This window comes from Rhinopithecus bieti, unplaced genomic scaffold (assembly GCF_001698545.2).
Source record: "Rhinopithecus bieti isolate Rb0 unplaced genomic scaffold, ASM169854v2 scaffold_28016, whole genome shotgun sequence".
In the NCBI taxonomy this organism is placed as follows: domain Eukaryota; kingdom Metazoa; phylum Chordata; class Mammalia; order Primates; family Cercopithecidae; genus Rhinopithecus; species Rhinopithecus bieti.
In genome coordinates this window covers 1,968,649-1,988,384 of record NW_016813202.1, presented here as the reverse complement: position 1 = coordinate 1,988,384, position 19,736 = coordinate 1,968,649, and the positions used below count along the sequence as shown (strand labels likewise).

The 19,736-nt window shown below is 38.5% G+C and overlaps 1 protein-coding gene across 1 annotated transcript in view; it reads left to right on the top strand.

Moving 5' to 3' along the window:
- WDR64 (WD repeat domain 64) overlaps positions 1–19,736 on the top strand; it is a gene marked incomplete at its 5' end in the record, with an annotated part of 157,581 nt that overhangs the window by 9,258 nt on the left and 128,587 nt on the right. The window contains 3 exons of the mRNA XM_017847770.1: positions 8,173–8,275; positions 11,945–12,048; positions 16,803–16,913. Of these exons, the coding sequence (XP_017703259.1) occupies positions 8,173–8,275; positions 11,945–12,048; positions 16,803–16,913 (318 nt within the window). The remainder of the gene's footprint in view (positions 1–8,172; positions 8,276–11,944; positions 12,049–16,802; positions 16,914–19,736) is intronic.

The window sequence follows — 19,736 nt, the reverse complement described above, 5'->3', positions numbered from 1 at the left end:
AAAAAAAAAAAAAAAAAAAAGGTTTTCTACCAAGCAGCTATCCAGCTCATTTTATGACATTAAAATAACACTGAATTGAACATAGACAAAATGTCAGGGAACTATAAGCCAATATTACTTATAAATTCTAAACTCCTAAATAAAATGTTAACAACTTGAATCCGGCAGTGCATTAAAAATCATTTCTAAGTACAATTTACTCCAGCAAAGTAAGGGTGGTTCAATATTAGAAAAGCCAGAAACATCCTTCATTTAACAAGTCAGGAGAGAAAAAAATAATATGCTAATCTCAGTCTAAGGTCAGCAAACTAAGGCCTATGGGCCAAATCTGGATAGACAGCCACCTTTGTTGTAAATAAAGTTTACTAGAACACAGCAGTGCTCACTCATTTGCAAATTGGCCACGGTTGCTTCTGTGCTACAATAGAAGACTTACGTAGTTTTGACAGAGGCTGAATGGCCTGCAGGCCTAAAATACTTACTACCTAGCCCTTTTCGAAAAATGTTTGCAGACTTCTAACCTGAAAGTAAAGTAAAATTAAAAGTAAAAAAGGTGTCTAATAAGAACTCAATAGCCATCCTTGCTTTAAAAAGAAAAATAATCTTAGCGGAAGAGAAATAATAGAAAATTCCATTAATTTGAGAAAGGACTATAGACTATGTTAGTCTATACTAATATATACTATATTAGTATTCTATTGCTACTGTACTGAATTATCATAAATTTAGCAATGGGAAGAAATACGTATCATAGTTTGCATGCATCAGGAGTCTGGGACAGCTTCACTGGGTCCTCTGCTTGGGGTATCATAAGGCTGCAATCCAGCTGTTGGCAAGGCTGGGTTCTCGTTTGGAAGCTCCGCTAGGGAAAGATCCGCTTCCAAGCTCATTGAGGTTGTTGGCAGAATTCAGTGCCTTGCTGTTGTAAGTCTGAGGACCTCAGCTTCTTGTTGACTGGAGGCTGCAGGCTTTCCTCTTGTCCTAGAAGCTGCCTGCAGCCCCCACCATGTGGCCCTCTATACTGGCAGTTCACAACTTTGCATCTTCAAGGCCAGCGGGAGAACTTTTCCCTCCATAGTCTGATAAGAGGAAATTTTATATAATGTAACATAATCGTGGGAGAAACAGCTCATCATATTTGTCATATTCTCTTAGTTAGAAGTAAGTCACAGTTTCCACCATATTTAAGGGATAGAGATGATACAAAAGTGTGACTTGTGCGTGTGGGAGGGAAGAGGAGGTCATTTTAGAATAGGTCCACCATAGAGACTTACCAGAAACATATTTAAGCAAGGATCATATTTCCTGCTGAAATACTAGACACAACCCCATTAAAGTCGAGAACAAGAAAAGGATGCCTATTCTTCAACACTAATCTTCAACACTTTATTGGAGGTTGTAAGCCATGCAAAGAGAGGGGAAAAGGGCAAGAAATGGAACTGATATGTAATCAATTATTTAAAAATACAAAATTCTCATTATTTGTGGATATTCTACCAAGAATGTCCAAGAGAATTATATGGCAAACTATTAGAACTGAGAGGGTTCAAAAGAGTTCGAAAAAGATACACATGGCAGAATCAATAATTTCCACAAACACCAGCAATAACCACCCTTCTCTCTCACCAAAACTAACTAGAAAATAAAAAGATTCCATTCACAAAAGCAACAAATAGGAGAAAGTATCATGGGATGACTCTATTGAAAAAAGACAGCAGAATAATAATTGAGAGGCTCAGTTTGTAAAGATACCAACTGTTCCTGAATTGACTTAAAATTTAATCTCACACTCCTTGCCATTTCACACTGAAACATGAAGACAGAGGGAAAGCTGGGCCTGACCCCCCATCCCTTCTTTTGCCATTACTGGCTCCATCTTCTATCATGAGGGGCCATGTGCTCACACATGGGCACCGCAGCCCACATGTCTAAGCTCTTCCATACCTTCACCTCCACAAATACTATCCCTTGGCCACTCCTCAGAGCTAGCGGTGTACATACCAATGGTGTGCAACCCTTTCTCATATGGTGGAGAAGAGGCTTCACAGGCCTGAAAGTAGACTTGGCCCCTTTGGGGAGAGAATTCTGGGGTTCGAGGAATCTAGAGCATGGTTTAAACGCATTATTACAGACCCCTGGTAGACAAGGGCCCATTAGCTTCCACAGAAAAGACTAGAGTGGGGCCGTGTAAAGCTGTGCTGTCCAACAAAGTGGCCGCTAGCCACATGTGCTACTTACATGTAAATTAAGTTAGAAATTCAGCTTCACAGTTGCACTAGTTACATTTCAAGTGCTCAGTATTCACATGTGGCTACTGGCTATTGTATTATACAGGACAGATTACAGAATATGTCCATCATTACAGGAAGTTCAACTGGACAGTGCCACTCTAAAGGCATAGGCCCCTTGCCCTGGGCCTACAAGCAACACTGCAAATGGAATCATGGCTTTTTTTTTTTTTTTAATATACTGAGTCAATAAAGTAGAAGACATATATGTATTTAACAAGAACTCTTAGCCACCCAAAGATTTTGAGAAATCAAATGAAGAGTGAAACAGTCAGCTACTTTGCAGCCACACAGAAATGACCATTTTTTCCCTAAATCGTGTAAGTGTACAACATGAATGCATTGTTTTGTGCTTTTGTTCCAGGATCTAATCTCTTATCACACTTTGTAAACCCTATGGATATTCCCCCATAGATCGGTAACTTGAATGCAATGTCATTAAACTTGGGATAGATGTGATTCTGAGAATCACATTTTCTCACTGTTCTCTATTTTCTTATGAACATTTCTCACACACTCAATGGTTTATGTGCATGAATTTCTAATACAATCATTTTGGATCATTTAAAATGTGAAAATGTGTGTCTAACAAATGTTTCATGTCAATATAAAAAAATTATGCACATTTGGAAATTAGAAAAGTCTGTTCACATTTTATTACACACTTAGATTCAGAAAAGCAATGCTCTAAAGATAGTTCATAAATGCCAACAAATGAGACAAAGCACTCTGTGATAAATCCGTTTACATGGAATTCTACAGTAACTGAGAATTTGGTCTCTGAATGAAATACTACTCTAAAGTAAATCCGATTTTTTTTTGTTTTGTTTTACAGATGAGGAAATCAAGCCTCATTCTCTCTGACATCTACTCCTTCTCTTTCCCTTTCTAGTTAGAACTTCCTTCTAACTTAAATCTTCCTTCATTTGTAAAATGTGTTGTTTTTTTCAAGAACCTTCTTTTCAGTTTCTCATTTAATCTTCACAACAGCCGCACAATGTAGATTATGGAGGATATGTTATTAAAATGATAAAGATGAGAAAATCACAAAAGCTTAATTGACTTATCTAAAGCTGCACAGAAAGTCTGTTTTGGTCTTGGGGCTGAGATTTTTCTCCCTCTTTATGTAGTAAGTTCATGTGACATTATCCTGGGGCCAGGTGCGGTGTCTAGTACCCATAATCCCAGCACTTTGGGAGGCCAAGACAGGAGGATTGCTTGAGCCCAGGAGTTTGAGACCAGGCTGAGCAACATGGTAAGACCCTGTCTCTATGAAGAAGAAGAAGGAGAAGGAGAAGGAGAGAAGAAGAAGAAGGTTTTAAAAAAACAAAACATATGACATTCTGTTACATCACTTGGGTTCCTATAAATTGTATGCAATTTTAATAGAAAAACTCATGGCCAGCCTCTGGCACGCTGTATGTATATAAAGAATCACTTGAGGTTTTTTAAAAAAATAGGGCAGGAAGGTTCTTCTTTTATTGCCCTGTCATTTTTCTCACAAACTATTTGTGTCAATGCTCCTAAGGGGCATTTCTATTTCAAGCCATGTGACCTAACCTTTCTGGGCTTCACAGCCATCATCTGTAAAATGGAAATTCAATTCAAGGAGACTAACTTCATTTCGGTATGGATTACCTAGTGTTTTCTTAATCAGTTAATATTAATCTTATCAGGTAATAAAAACAAGATTTATTCTTTTAAACTCAGGCACAGACATACCAGTCTTATTCCAAGTATAAATCTCTTTGTGGTAGAAATGCCACAAAAAGTTGCACTTTTTTTTTCAAGATTTTTTGATGCAAAGATACGTGGAGAATTTGAAATTCGTAGAATAATGAAATCTTATTACTCACCTAAACATTACCTAGACCTGCCCCTTCAATTTCTAATGGAAAAAATTTAATGTAAAGAGATCAAAAGAAATATGACTGCCTTAAGTTTATAAAGCTAGTTCATGGAAGAGTCTGGTGCAGACACGGTCTACTTTTCTTACAATGCCCTGTTAGTCTGGGTTTCCAGTGGGCAACTTATAAACACATTTTTTTTAGGAGCACACTACAAATTAATCCAAAGAAGAGGCATACGACACCATATGGAATGCCTATAATTGTTTCCCTCCCAAAAGTGAATTTAAAGTGAATTATTATAAATCTAAAATTATATTTGCTAACTTCAAAATGTTAAAAGAATGTTCCAGGATAGGTTGAAAATAAAAGCTGCATGCAGGTTTTTATTTTCTTCTATTGGCTTTTTTATTTTCTCCATATGTTCTACAATGAACATATGTTCCTTATATAATCAGATAAAAAAGAAGTTAAAAATGAATCACTTAAAGCGTGGAGCAAGACTTTTAAATAGCATAGTTAAAATAAAATTAACATTCTAATAGTCATAATATATATATAAGTGATAAAATACTCAAATCTTGTCACAGGCAAAATTACTACACTGAAACTGAAAAGGTCGAAGGAGAAATTTGAGATCTTAGAGGCTATGGCTCATCACGGGAAAAAGGGGTATTTGCTGCTCTTTAACAACATTATTTGCTTTAAACATTTCCTTTCAAAATGTAAAATTTTCACTGTTGCTTCTGAAGGAGTTTATCTGGCATAATACCTAAATTTTTCTCAATAAATTCAAGTAATTTGATATTTTTCATATCCTTTGGAAGTTATTTTTTGGTAAGCATTGTAATAGTGTGTTATTTACAAGTGAAAGTAACAAAATTTATTATTTTCATAAGAGCATATGTCTACAATCTGCCATCTACCTACATGCAGATGTGATTATAAAATATATGCATGATAAAATGCATAGGTGATGTGTTGTTTGGGTAAGTAACAAAAATGCTTAGTGCGCAGTTTTAAATTAGCAAGGAAGATACTTGAATTCTGTTTCCTGTACTGTCTCTGAAAAAACTAGGAATTATAGTTACTCAAATGTTGACATTGATTGAGCTCCTTCCTGGCAATTGGTGCAATCTAAGTACCTGCTAATCTTTCTCATTACAAAGTAATCTAATCATGCACTTCTTCAGTTAATCCTTACAACACGGCATAACATGGGGATTATTACTGATTATCCTTATTTTACACATGGGAAAGACTCAAGTACAGAGAAATTAAGGATCTTGCATGAGGTCATGTGACTAGTAGACAGTAGAAACCAAGATTTGGACCCATGACCAATTCCTAAAGCACTGAATACTTCCTCGCATAGGACATTGCTCCTGAATTTCTTCTCACATCTGTTCTTAGACACTTGATGCCTTGGCACTATCCCCACAACAATTAAAATAAAGTTAAATGACTGACGGCAAACCGCTCTTTGAGTATGGGTATCATTGATGTAGGAGACATAATTTCAAATTAGATGACAGCATATATGATGTGGAGTTCTCTCATCTCCGATAAACACTGGAATTCTTTAATGTAGAAACAAAGAATCATCATCACCATTATCATTACACATTCTCTGAAAATTATTACTTCACACTATTCTCTGAGGTTAAATTTGCTGCCAACATTTATCAATTGTCTACTTTGCATAAGTCATTTAAATTGTACCAAGTTGTGTTTATAAAACGAGAGCAGGAGAATGGCTTGAACCCGGGAGGCGGAGGTTGCAGTGAGTCGAGATCACACCACTGCACTGCAGCCTGGGTGACAGGGCAAGACTCCGTCTTAAGAAAACAAAAACAAAAACAAAAAAACTACCCTTAAAGACAGGCTACTGTTCTCATTAGAGGCTGTGGTCTGGATATAATGTGTCATTTATTTTTCTCTCTCCCATGAGGCCTTCTCAGTGTAGGCTTCCCAATGATAACAATAGCTAATGTTTTAAAACGATTACTATATGCCAGGCACGGTGCAAAATGCTCATTTTGACATGACATGATGTCATCCATTATGTCATTGAAACCTCAATAAAACAAAACAAAAACAAAATTCAGAAGTTTGTTCTTTTGTTCTACTGATGAGGAAGTTAAGACTTCAGAAGGTGAAGGTATTTTTCCAAGTAATGACTATCAATTCCTTGTATAGTCTGAACCCTGACCCTGGACCACCTGACTCAGCAGCACACACTCTTTGCCATAAAGTGGTATCGTGGGTTCGAATGATACAGGGCTGAGGTACAGATCGATACAGAATTGTTAACTGAATAATGCATCAATGAATGATGACAAAGATTGCAGTACCAAAACCTTCCTGTCCGCTCCAACATAGATCTATTCATTTTCCTTTTCTTTTCTCAGTCGTTCAGAGGGAATTTGATATTAAACCTAGAGGTTTCTGTGCCCATAAAAAATGAGCAATGATTTCTGAGAAGATAATTAATTAAGTTTTTATGGAGTGCTAATTTTGCTGGTGGGAACAAGGGAAAATACAAGCAAGTCTCGATGAGCCTGATTTTCCCACAGAAGGGAATCGAACTGTGGGGAATAATTAGGGCAATTGTATGCTGGGAGGTTTGAATGTGGGGGAATGTAAATGAAGGAGTAGTAACATTTGTGAAGCAACTCATGATAGGACATATATTAAAATATTTATATAATGTTAAGCCATCATCAGCATCTAAATCAATATTATTAAAACAAACTGGCATATTGCTGGTTTTGAGTTATTTCCAATTCAATCATTTAGTCACTAGTTCCTTTAAACTCAAAGTATGGTCTCTCATGAAAAGCTTGTTAGAAATGCAGATTCTTAGACTCACCCCAGACCTACTGAAGCCAAATCTGCATTTTAACAAGATACCCGGGTGGTTAGTATGCACACTGAAATTTCAAAAGGACTCCTCAGTTCATTTCGTGCATTCAACGTTATGAGAAATACTGATATACTAATTATATGACTTTTATAAGCATTTTATTAATTAAAAAATTTAACTACATAATTATTTTTAAGTTCACTCATTATAAGAATTTTACTTCTGTTGGTTAATATGACAATTGAACAGCTATCTTATTTTCTTCATTTTTCAGTTATATAATTTGACAGTTTATTCACAAATAAGAACTCTTTTCTTCTTCACGATGTTTTATTTTTTATTTTATTTTAAAGCAATTTATTCTCATGCAATGCCTAGACAGTAGGATTTGGAACACTTAAATAAAGAAACTCTTAAATTCCCACCAACAGGGATAAAGAAAAAAAAAAATCTAGCCCTGAAAATTTCATGGAAAATGGGTAAGATAGTCATTTGAGAGTGGCCAAACTCAGTGTCACAGTTCTTAGTAGGACCCCCTGCATGATGAAGACTGATTTCATTTCTAAATAAGTGCCAGCTCCGAGTAGACCTATCAGTCTGAGCGTCAGATCTATTGAAAAGAAAAATGAGTAACTGTTCAAAAATCATGCATTATCAGTGTACGGTTTGTTGAATATATTAAACCAGGGGTCCTCAACCCCAACAGTCCGTGGCCTGTTAGGAACTGTGCTGCACGGCAGGAGGTGATCAGTGCGGGAGTGAGCATCACTGCCTGAGCTCCGTCTCCTCTCAGATCAGCAGTGGCATTGGATTCTCACAGAGCGTGAACCCTGTTGTCAAGTGTGCATGCAAGTGATCTAGATTGCATGCTCCTTATGAGAATCTAGTGCCTAATGATCCGAGGTGGAAGAGTTTCATCCTGAAACCATCCCTTGCCCTGGTCTGTGGAAAAAGTCTTCCATGAAACTGGTGCCTAGTGTCAAGAAGGTGGGGGACCGTATTAAATGTCTGTATCAAATGTCTCCTGGTATAGGGAACCCCTGACATTCACAAAGCAAGGTGCTGGCTGTTAATACTAATTAGACTTTAAATTCAGCCAACATGAAATCTGTTACTTTACATTTAATTCTGAGGCATGGTGCATATTTATACGTGCTGTTTGGGATTTCAGATCTTTGGATACTTCTCCTCTGAAGAAGATCCTATTACTTCCCAGTTGGATGAAGAAAATTTGGTTTTCTTTGTGTCTAGAAAACGGCGAATTTTAATTTCAGGTGACATTTTAATTTTCTCTTCCAAATTAGTATGAGTTTTAATATTTTTCTCAAGAATAAATATTGGGACTATATGTTTCCATAGAATCACTTTTCATTTTATGTATTTGTTCAATGCTTTATCACTGGGTGTCGGGGTGGTAAGAGTTTTATATGCAGTATCAGAAGAAACTCTATGACTATTGAAATCGAAATATTATAATTGCTTTGAAGGACACTAAATAGAGAATGTGATGGGAGAAAATTCACATTTTCCTGAAAAAGACTCAGATTTCCAGTGAAAACTCTCTGCAATGATGTCACAATAATGCAAGCTCCAGGAAAAGAAGTCACGTTTCTTTTAAAGTATTCTTCAAATTAAGTTTTTGAGTTTTCACTAAACGTGACTCTTCCATTCACTCTCATCTACCCGTGATTATCTTAAAGAAGTTTAATCTGACATCTCTTGAGAGCTTGGGCCAGACACGGAAGGGCATTGTCCCCAGTCTGGGAAGTCTCCAATGTATGTGTTCTTCATTTTCAACTTTGAGCCTGGGACCCAGGACCTCCCATCCCTCTCCACTCTTAACACCTTGGGTTTTCTTCTCCTTCTTCCCTCCATGATGGGAGGAGCTCAGGAAGAGGGAAGATAAACCTTCAAAGCTACTCCTGTCTTCCAGCATTTCCTCCCATATTCTGAAATGAAGGTCAAATGTGATGTCTCTTAAAAAAGCACCTGGAGGCTGGGCACGGTGGGTCATGGCTGTAACCCTGGAACTTTGGGAGGTCAAGGTGGGTGGATCACCTGAGGTCAGGAGTTCAAGACCAGCCTGGCCAACACGGTGAAACCCCATCTCTACTAAAAATGCAAAAATTAGCCAGCCATGGTGGTGCGCACCTGTAGTCCCAGCTACTCAGGAGGCTGAGGCAGGAGAATCGCTTGAACCCCAGAGGTGGAGGTTGCAGTGAGCTGAGATGGCACCACTGCACTCCAGCCTCAGTGACAAGGCGAGACTCTGTCTCAATCAAACAAACAAACAAAGCACCTGGAATGCTTTCTGAGCCAAACCCATCTTCATCCTTGACTTTTCCTTAGCCTAACCACAGACCTCAACAGAGCCTGGCCTCTGGCCGTGGGAACTAGAAAGCAATAACAAAAACAAAAATACAGACACAAAAGAGCTATCCCTTCTGCCACCACACTGAGCTAAGGAGGGGCCCCAGAGCAGGGGAGAAGTGTTGCTGGCAGCCTATGTTAGAGCTTTGAAAGTATTTTTCTAGATGACAGTTGCATTCTATAATTCATTTATCATTCAACAAATATTTGTTAAAGTCTACTATGTAGGCCAGATACCTTTCCAAATGCTAGAGACAGAGCAGTGAACAAACAGACACAAATCCCTGACCTCATGGAGTTTACATTCCAGTAGGGAGAGGCAGACAACAACAAACATTAAACAAGTAAAATGTACAGTATGTCAGATGGTAATACACGCTATAGGACAAAAAGTAAGCAGGTTGTGGGGAAAATAAAGCAGGAATGTGGGAAGCAGAAGGTGGTTTGAGAGCGGGAGCATGGTGTTCGATAGGGTGGTCAGGGAAGTCCCCGCTGAGAAGGTGAAAAAGATCCGTAGAAAGTGAGAGAGAAAACCATGTATTTCAGGTAGTGGGGAGACTGGTGGAAGCTAAGGTTGGAGAGGCAACAATGGGAGTGGACAGATGTATTGGGACTTGTAAGACATGCTGAAGACTTCTGAATGAGGCAGAAAGCTCCAAGGGGGCTGTGGATAGAGGAGAGGAGTAACCTGAGTTATCCTTTATATTCTATTCTAGCTTCTGCATTTAAAATAGTCTGTAGTGTGGAAGGGGTGGAAGCAAAGAGAATGATGGTGGCTTGCAATAGGGCAGTGTTTCTCCATCTTTTTTTTTTTAAATTACTGACCCCTACGGAGCCTCTTTAGACTTTTAGCTCCTAATTGCCTTCCCCTCTGCCTTATCTTGCTCCATGCCATTTTAATGCCTCAGGTATTAATTATTAAGTGAATCCAATTATATGCTGCATGCATATCTGCACTTTTGCACAAAAAGAGTAAAATGTATTCATGTTCCCTCCAAGAACTAATTTGTACCCATTTGGGGGCAATATCTTCTCTGTTGAGATACACGGATGAGGGTGGTAATACTAGGGTATGACACCTGTTCACTTGCCTTTCTTTCCTAAGAGTTTGCAATTATAAAAATTAAGTACCCTGGAAGAAATTCTATATTTATGGCTTTATCATTCAAGACATGGCCATAGAAACATGAAAGTGTCTAGCTAGTCTTTTTCTGTTGTTGTTTTTTGTCAAAAGGCACTTTTTTTAAAAGCCTTAATGACAGCTCTAGTTTCATTCTTTTATACTGAAAAGCCTGAGATAGTATTAAGTTTTTATCATGTGTAAACCACAATGGTGAGAGTTCAAAGAAAGGAGTCTTAAGAGATGTGAAATATCTCAAAAAAGAAATGATTCCAAATGATGTTTAGAAAACGTGTTCTCTGTGAAATATGCACATGCACGTGTATGTGTGGGGGGTGGGTGGGTGTGTGTCTTGCTTTTTCTCTGGGAATTAATGCACCACATTTAGTTAGAAAGCTCTATATATGCAAATTAATATCTCTGAGGATCATTAAAACACAATGGTTGCTGGGTTTTATGGTTTTATTCTACTTTAATTTTTAAGTAACTTGGAGCTTTCTAGCAAAAAAGCTGTTTATCTTTTGTTGTTGTTGTTGTTGTTTTGTTTTTTGAGACAGGGTCTCACTCTGTCACCCAGGCTGGAGTGCAGTGGTGCAATCACAACTCACTGCACCTCAACCTCCTGGGCTCCAGAGATCCTCCCACCTCAGCTTCCCGAGGAGCTGGGACTAGAGGCATGACCAACCACACTCAGCTAATTTTGTATTTTTCGTAGAAATGAATTTTGTCATGCTGCCCAGGCTGGTATCAAACTCCTGGACTTGAACAATCCACCTTCCTCAGCCTCTCAAAATTCTGGGATTACAGGTGTGAGCCACTTGTGTCTGGCCATATCATTTTCTTTTTAAACAAACCTAATGAGTTTCAGCATCTTTACTGATGAAAGTTGAAATTAATATTATGCTGTTGACAGGTAGTAGAAGACGAGATGTGATTAAGAGCATTGTCAAGATACCTCACCTGGATTTACTAATAACAGCTACTCAGAAAGGATTAATAACAGTTTTAATAACCAGGTAATTTCTTTTCTTTTCTAACTGAAGGATTCATTTTACAATAACCAGGTAATTTAAAAGCTTGGATTTCTTTCTCCCTCCCTCTTTCCCTCCCTCCCTCCTTCTCTTCCTTCCTTCCTTTTCTTCCTTCCTTCTTTCCTTCCTTCCTCTCTCCCTCCTCCCTTCTTTCCTTCCTCCCTCCCTTCTTTCCTTCCTTCCTCCCTCCCTCCCTCTCTTCCTTCCTTCCTCCCTCCCTCCTTCCTTTTCTCCCTTCCTCCTTCCCTTCCTCCTTCCTTCTTTCCTCTCTTCCTTCCTCCCTCGCTTCTTGCTTCTTTCCCCCCTCCCTTCTTCCTTCCGTCCTTCTTCCTTCCTTCCTCCCTCCCTCTCTCCCTTCCTTCCTTCCTTCCTTCCTTCCTTCCTTNTGATGAAAGTTGAAATTAATATTATGCTGTTGACAGGTAGTAGAAGACGAGATGTGATTAAGAGCATTGTCAAGATACCTCACCTGGATTTACTAATAACAGCTACTCAGAAAGGATTAATAACAGTTTTTAATAACCAGGTAATTTCTTTTTCTTTTTCTAACTGAAGGATTCATTTTACAATAACCAGGTAATTTAAAAGCTTGGATTTCTTTCTCCCTCCCTCTTTCCCTCCCTCCCTCCTTCTCTTCCTTCCTTCCTTTTCTTCCTTCCTTCTTTCCTTCCTTCCTCTCTCCCTCCTCCCTTCTTTCCTTCCTCCCTCCCTCCCTTCCTTCCTTCCTCCCTCCCTCCCTCTCTTCCTTCCTTCCTCCCTCCCTCCTTCCTTTTCTCCCTTCCTCCTTCCCTTCCTCCTTCCTTCTTTCCTCTCTTCCTTCCTCCCTCGCTTCTTGCTTCTTTCCCCCCTCCCTTCTTCCTTCCGTCCTTCTTCCTTCCTTCCTCCCTCCCTCCCTCTCTTCCTCCCCTCCTCCCTTCTTCCCTCCTCCCTCCTCCCTTCCTTTTCTCTCTTTTGGTTTGTCTCTGCATTATATATATGTATCAGGTACAGCAGAAACCATAAATTGTATTTTAGAGTTATTCCAAAAAAATAAACCCAAATATTTAGTAATGAGGAGACTGCTGTGCCCTGTGGCAATTCTTTGGAACTGGTGACTGCATTTGGCATTGTTCCTCAGGGTGTCATATCGAACCATGTGGCATCAACACAATTAAAAGATGCTCCTGGATAATGTCTCAGTTAAAATCAGAAACACTCACGAGCCAAGTGATTAATAAAAGGTCCCATCAGGAACTTTGGACTTGAAATAAAAATGAATTGCTCAAATTCCAGCCCCGCTGTTTTACTAATTATGTCATTAAGTAGGGAGCTTAGCGAGTCACTTACATCTTTCACATCTCTTTTTTTACATCTGTAGAATGAGGACAATAAAACCTGTCCTCCCTCAAAGGATTGTAGTGAAGGTCAAATGAGAGAATGGGTGTAGAAACACTTTATGAACAATAAATCCCTACATGAATGTAAGGCTTTGCTATTATCAATGTCATTTCTAAATTTGTAAGTTTTGGACTTTCACTTTAATGTAATATGTTACAATATACCCTACATAATATTTTGCTATGAAAATAAAAGGTAAATCTTTGGTGTTATTTAAAAAATCCTAATGATTAGTTCATTTCCAACTAGAAACAAGCTTTATGCAAGTAAAATATCTTTGAAATAATCACTATGTGATTAAAATTTTTCACAGAATTTTCAGTTCTTCAGTAATCTCCAGTTCAGGGAATCTTTCCGAAGTTGAAGTCACAGACAGCCAGATTCTGTCAGAGGTGGGGGCTGTGTGGGCCCTGGAGGTGGTGCAGTGAGGGATGCAGAGTGTGGGCGTGGAGTCGGGGCTCCAGCCTCGCACTAACACTTAGAGCTGTGTGTGTTATTTAATATCTGCATGCCCTGGTTCCTCATCCAAAATCATAGACCTTCCTTCTTGCTGTTTGAGTTAATACTAATGAAGTGCTAGCATCATTAGAGTTCCTCAGTAAATGTTGGCAATTGCTATAATAAACAAATAATGTGAAAACAAAAATGAATTTGCCTCATTTAAATATGAAAACCTTCTTGATCTTTTTCTCTTGGTGCATTATTTACCTTCTCTTTTGTTACCTCAAAAATAGAACTAAGATGGTATCTAAAAAATAATAGGAGAAGGAAAATAATTATGTGCATACCAAAATATTCAGAATGACGTGAAATAAGTCAGGTGACATTATCACATTTCCAGAGATGCTTTACAAACATGCACATACACACAAAAGCTTATAGATGGGCACGTGTATACTCACAAATGTGCAAACACATATGTTTTTTATAAGATAATGTAACTGGAGAAAAAGATGGCTAAGAAATTAATGGTTTTGTTTTGTTTTTGTTTTTTGTAGAAACAGGGTCTTGCTGTGTTGTCCAGGCTAGTCTCAAACTTGTGGTCTCAAGTCATCCTCCCACCTCATGGCCTCCTAAATTGCTGGGATTATGGGAGTGAGCCATGTCCAGCCCAAAATTAATTATTTTGAGATTTGATACAGCAGGAATAAATATTGTTTTGATTGTTGCAAGCCTTACAAATATGACATATCATGTGAGAAAAGTTAAGCTGAAAGTGTAGGTCACAGGAGTGATTTATTAAAAGGTAGCCATTAACAACTCCAAATATCTTGGATTAATTCATAATTTAGGCTCTAGCTGAAGTACAATAAATATAGTTCAGGATTTTCTTGATGATATAAACATTAAATGTTATTAATAAAAATTCAAAATATATCTATAAGGATTATGAAACTTTTAAAGCAGCTGAGAGGACTTTAAATAGGTGACTTCCACTAAAGATATATATAGAGAAAGAGAAGCAGAAACCGTAGGTGTTCTGTTCTGCTACTCACCGGTTTTCTCACAGCTATGTATTTTTCCCATCTAGAAGTCAGTCCCGGGTTAGAAAAGCCTTTTTGAACTCTTCAGATGAAAGACAGCCTGTGGGTAGCCATGACTAACAGCTTTAGTGATCTCTCTGATCTACTTTCTCTGTTTCACATCATCCATTTCTTCCGGGCCACTGTTTCCTAGATATGTCTCAAGGCCATCTGAGCATGTAAAAGAAACAAGGTCATTGAAATACTTCAACTACTTGCCTTCATCTTGGGAGCAATTTCCACGCCACAAGAGTAGGAAAGGCTGCTCATGTATACACTAGCTCTCTGCATGGGATAAATCTGTGGTTCTTAACTGGTGTAGTACCCAGTGCATATATATTCACTCAACAGGTGCTTATTGAATAAAAGAGGAGGCCCACTGGGTAAAATGTTCTTTTAAGTCTCAACTTGGACAGATAACTTCAAATGAAAAATGGTAGTTTTTCTCAATCATTCTATTTAGTAACTACTCTTGCCATTGCTGTTAGATTATTTTGCATTCCTATTTTTTGGCATCAAATGTTGCTCCAAACAACTAAAAAAAAAAAAAAAAAAAAAAAAAAAAAAAAAAAAAAAGAGAGAGATGTAGTTTGCATAAAGAAGGAAGAAAATGATTAGTGAAGTGTAAGACTCTTAACAGCACAGTCACCAGGTTTAACAATGAGCCACAAAGGTATAAGCCTTGCTCACAGCCAACGGTTTGCATTATTCCACAGAGCTAGCTGTTTCAGGAGAAGGAGAAACAGGGAGGAGACTTACAGAGCATAGAATGACAACTGAGATTAAACCAAGAAGATTCTGTGTTGTTTTCATCTTTAATTGTAGTGTCAACTAGATTTCATTACTCTCTTCCTTTTTCATAGATGAGAGTTCAGACCAGCACCAATGTTACAGTAAGTACACTTTAAAAATTCCTAATGAAGTCAAGGTTAGGGCTATGGTGATGGTTCCTTCACAATTAATTAAAATCTCAATGAAGTAATGAATAGACTCTGGATATATATTTCATATATTATAAATTTGTGTTTACTGACTAGGATCAAAACTAAGCCTTGAGCAACAGCAAAGAGGACCCAGGTCTTGCTTTCTGGAGTTAAACTGACTGCAGAGAATTGCTTGGAAACTGGTCACTCCTTGGAAGCTTCCATTTAAAAGCTTCTCAGTTTTTCTGAGCATCTGTTATCGGAGAATGTAAAGAATGGATGCAACCCAATTTGTAAGAACAGGGAGGTAGCCCATGAAAATAATTAGAAAATATTTTTATTTTAAAGTTGAATACAACATTAAAAGTTTGAGTACAATTTTGTAATTTATTTAATCCACATCACTCATCGGAATAGTAATTGCAGCAGATGCTGTAAAGCTATAGTGACTTGCTTGCAGAATCTCATTATGGATTTACGAGAGCTGGGAGAATGCTTGACTTTTTCATTGCTTGCATGCACTGAATACCCTGCACTACAAAGGAGGTTGCCATGCTTCCTGGCAAAGGAGTCTGGATTCTCTGTAAACTTCTGAACCTCCATTTTTTTTTAAATTATACTTTATGTTCTAGGGTACATGTACACAACGTGCAGGTTTGTTACATATGTATACATGTGCCATGTTGGTGTGCTGCACCCATTAACTCGTCATTTACATTAGGTGTATCTCCTAATGCTATCCTTCCCCCCTCCCCCCACCCCACGACAGGCCCCAGTGTGTGATGTTCCCTTTCCTGTGTCCAAGTGTTCTCATTGTTGAACCTCCATTTCCTAAACTGGGGGGAAAAAAAAAAAAAAAGCCAACCCTGGAATTTCTAACAGGTTTTACAGAATGTTGGAGGCCATGCCTGAAATGCATGTAGCACTCATCCATGGAAGCTTCTGTTTCTGTTAAGGAGTGTGTTGTTGATATTACAGATCCTAGCCATGCTAGTTTGGTGTCTTTAGGTAGGACATAAGAAATTCTCCTTGGTCTCCCCTTATCATGGACCAGGTAATTACTAAGGTCTTTGTTTTCTAGCACGGGGACAGGGCTGGAGAGCTCGCTTAATCAGTGCCCTAAATCTAGTCTCCTAGTGCCCATGTGAAGAAGCGGGCCTCACAGCAGTAAATAGTGCACAAAGATGCTCCACGAACTGCTGTGTGCTTCCAGGGAGCAATCCTATCGCTAACCGAATCATTCTCCAGCTGATAGTACTGAGACACTCAGGGTAAGGGTGAAAGGGAAAAAGATGGGAGCCTGTATCCAAGATGCTCAGACAGGATGTACTGCAAGGCTTCTCTGTAATAAGGCAGCAAAATGGGGCTTTTCGTGTGACTAACCTGCCTTTTGTTAACCATCACCAGGTCATAGAAGAAAATGCATTATATCCCCCACTTCTCTGCTTTTCTATCAGGACACCTCCTGGATTACAGGGTGTGATTACCTCTTGCAGCTGAAACGAATCGTAGCCACAACAGAAAGGACCATTATCGTCTGGGATTATAAAGCTCAAGGGAGCAGCCAGGTAATTGTGCCAAGAGAAATACTCAAAGAAATGAGATTGTCTTTTCAGCAGTGGTACAGTATGAGCAGTCCACTTTCTCTATCAAACATCAGTTTCTTCATCTATAAAACGAGAGGATTTAAGTAAGTAGTCTCTTAGATCAAGTTCAGCACGTATATTCTGTAATTAAAAGGGACTATTCTTTCCATTTAGTGTATATTTAGTTCAGTGGGGGTTGGGTTGTTTTTGAGTGAGGGAGTAATTCCTTTCTTCTTTTATGCCCTTCTCTGAATCCATGTATTATCTTTCTTTGGGTATACTCATGTTATCAAGTTCAAATCTTTTCTCCCAAGTCCAGCTTCATTAGGTGAGAAAATTACTAAAATCAAATGTCTAAGTTGGGCAAAAACATCTAATGCGGCAGCCCTTCAGTGGCTGAGATGTTACCGCTTAACCAATCTATCATATTTATTGAGCATTTGCAGACAGTTAGAAGTAAGGATTATGTTCTCTGCACTCAAACAAAACTCAGTCTTGAAGTTCCTCATGAATAAACATAATATATAATATGATGATACAGCAAATTATATGGTGCAACGGGGACTCGGGGAGGGTGAGATCACTGAGCACCAAGGTTATTTTAAAATGTCTTCAGGAAGCAGACCGACTTTGAAGGACATGGATGATTAAGAAATAAATTAACCTTCCTTCATGCCTTGCTTATTCCTAGCCTTGGTAAAAAACTAACTTTCTTTTGCTATTTGTTCACAATGTTGTAACCAACTAGTGATGCCAGAATAATTTTAAAGATGGCAGCTTCTTGGTCAACGTACTTTATTATGTGCTGTGTTATAGACCAGGTTTATTAATTTCCAAACCCCTAAACTCCAGGATCCTGAACTTTGATCATAACCTCTTCTCCTAACGCTGTTCTGTTTCCACTCTTGCTTTTCAATCCCATAGAAGCCTCTAGTTCCTTGAAAACATCATGTTCCAGTCTTCACTCCCTCTCAACTCTTCTCTTCTTCCCTTCTTGTCTGCACCCTCTGGGGGTATCATCTGAGTTGGTCAGCCTCACCCTTCATTCTCTTCAATATTTGTCCTTCAACCTGGAGAGATGCCCTAGCCCTTCTCTGCTCCTTTACAGTGGCTAAGCATTGATGCAAAAGAACCAAACAGTGCTATTTGGCACAATTACAAACTTGGGGTCTGCAGACTCAGCTGGGCTCTCAGTGGCTTCCATCAATCTCTTTCTGGCCCTAACCAACTCACTGGCCCATTTCTTGTAAGTCATCCACAATTTCAATATTCTTCTCAGGCTTCTCCCTCTAGTATAAGGACTTGTTCTCTATTTTCCTGCAAAAAACTGAGTCTACTATCAGACTTGTCCTCTTTCAAATTCCAGTGCTTTCACCTACAGATTTAACTGGAAACCACATCCTTACTTTCGTCCTCTCTCTGAAGGCAAAATATCCTTGCATTTGACACTCCCTCCCCTCCTGTCTTGGCCACGACAAGGCTCTACAGTCTCCTCTCTCTCTCTTTCTTTAAAAATTGTTTAAACTTTTTTATTTATTTGGGGGTCACAGGTGGTATCTGGTTACATGAGTAAGCTCTTTAGTGGTGATTTGTGAGATTTTGGTGTACCCATCTCCCAAACAGTATGTACTGAACCCAATTTGTAGTCTTTTATCCCTTACCCCCTTCCCACCCTTTTCCCCGGAGTCCCCAAAGTCCATTGTGTCATTTTTACACCTTTGCATCCTCATAGCTTAGCTCCCTCTTATGAGTGAGAATATATGATGTTTGGTTTTCCACTCCTGAGTTACTTCACTTACAATAATAGTCTCCAGTTCCATCCAGGTTGCTGTGAATGCCATTAATTCATCCATTTTTATGGCTAAGTAGTATTCCATTGTGTATACACATATACCACAGTTTCTTTATCCACTCGTTGACTGATGGGCATTTGGGTTGGTTTCACATTTTTGCAGTTGCGAATTGTGCTGCTAGAAACATGAGTGAGCAAGTAGCTTTTACATATAAGGACTTCTTTTCCTCTGAGTAGATATCCAGTAGTGGGACTGCTGGATCCAATGGTAGTTCTACTTTTAGTTCTTTAAGGAATCTCCACACTGTTTTCCACAGTGGTTGTACCAGTTTACATTCCCACCAGCAGCGTAGAAGTGTTCCCTTTTCACTGCATCCACACCAACATCTGTTATTTTTTGAGTTTTTGATTACAGCCATTCTTTCAGGAGTAAGATGGTATCATATTGTGGTTTTGATTTGCATTTTCCTGATCATTAATGATGCTGTGCATTTTTTTCCATATTTTTGTTGGCCATTTGTATATCTTCTTTTGAGAACTGTCTATTCATGTCCTTAGCCCATTTTTTGATGGGATTGTTTGTTTTTTCTTGCTAATTTGTTTTAATTCCTTGTAGATTCTGGATATTAGTCCTTTGTCAGATGTATAGATTGTGAAGATTTTCTCCCACTCTGTGGGTTGTCTGTTTACTCTGCTGGCTTCTTTTGCCGTGCAAAAAGAAGTTTAATTAAGTCCCAGCTATTTATCTTTCTTTTTATTGCATTTGCTCTTGGATTCTTGGTCATGAAATCCTTGCCTAAGCCAATGTCTAGAAAGGTTTTTCCAATGTTATCTTCTAGAATTTTTATAGTTTCCGGTCTTAGATTTAAGTCCTTGATCCATCTTGAGTTGATTTTTGTATAAGATGAGGGATGAGGATCCAGTTTCATTCTCCTACGTGTGACTTGCCAATTATCCCAGCACCATTTGTTGAATAGGGTGTCCTTTTCCCACTTAATGTTTTTGTTTGCTTT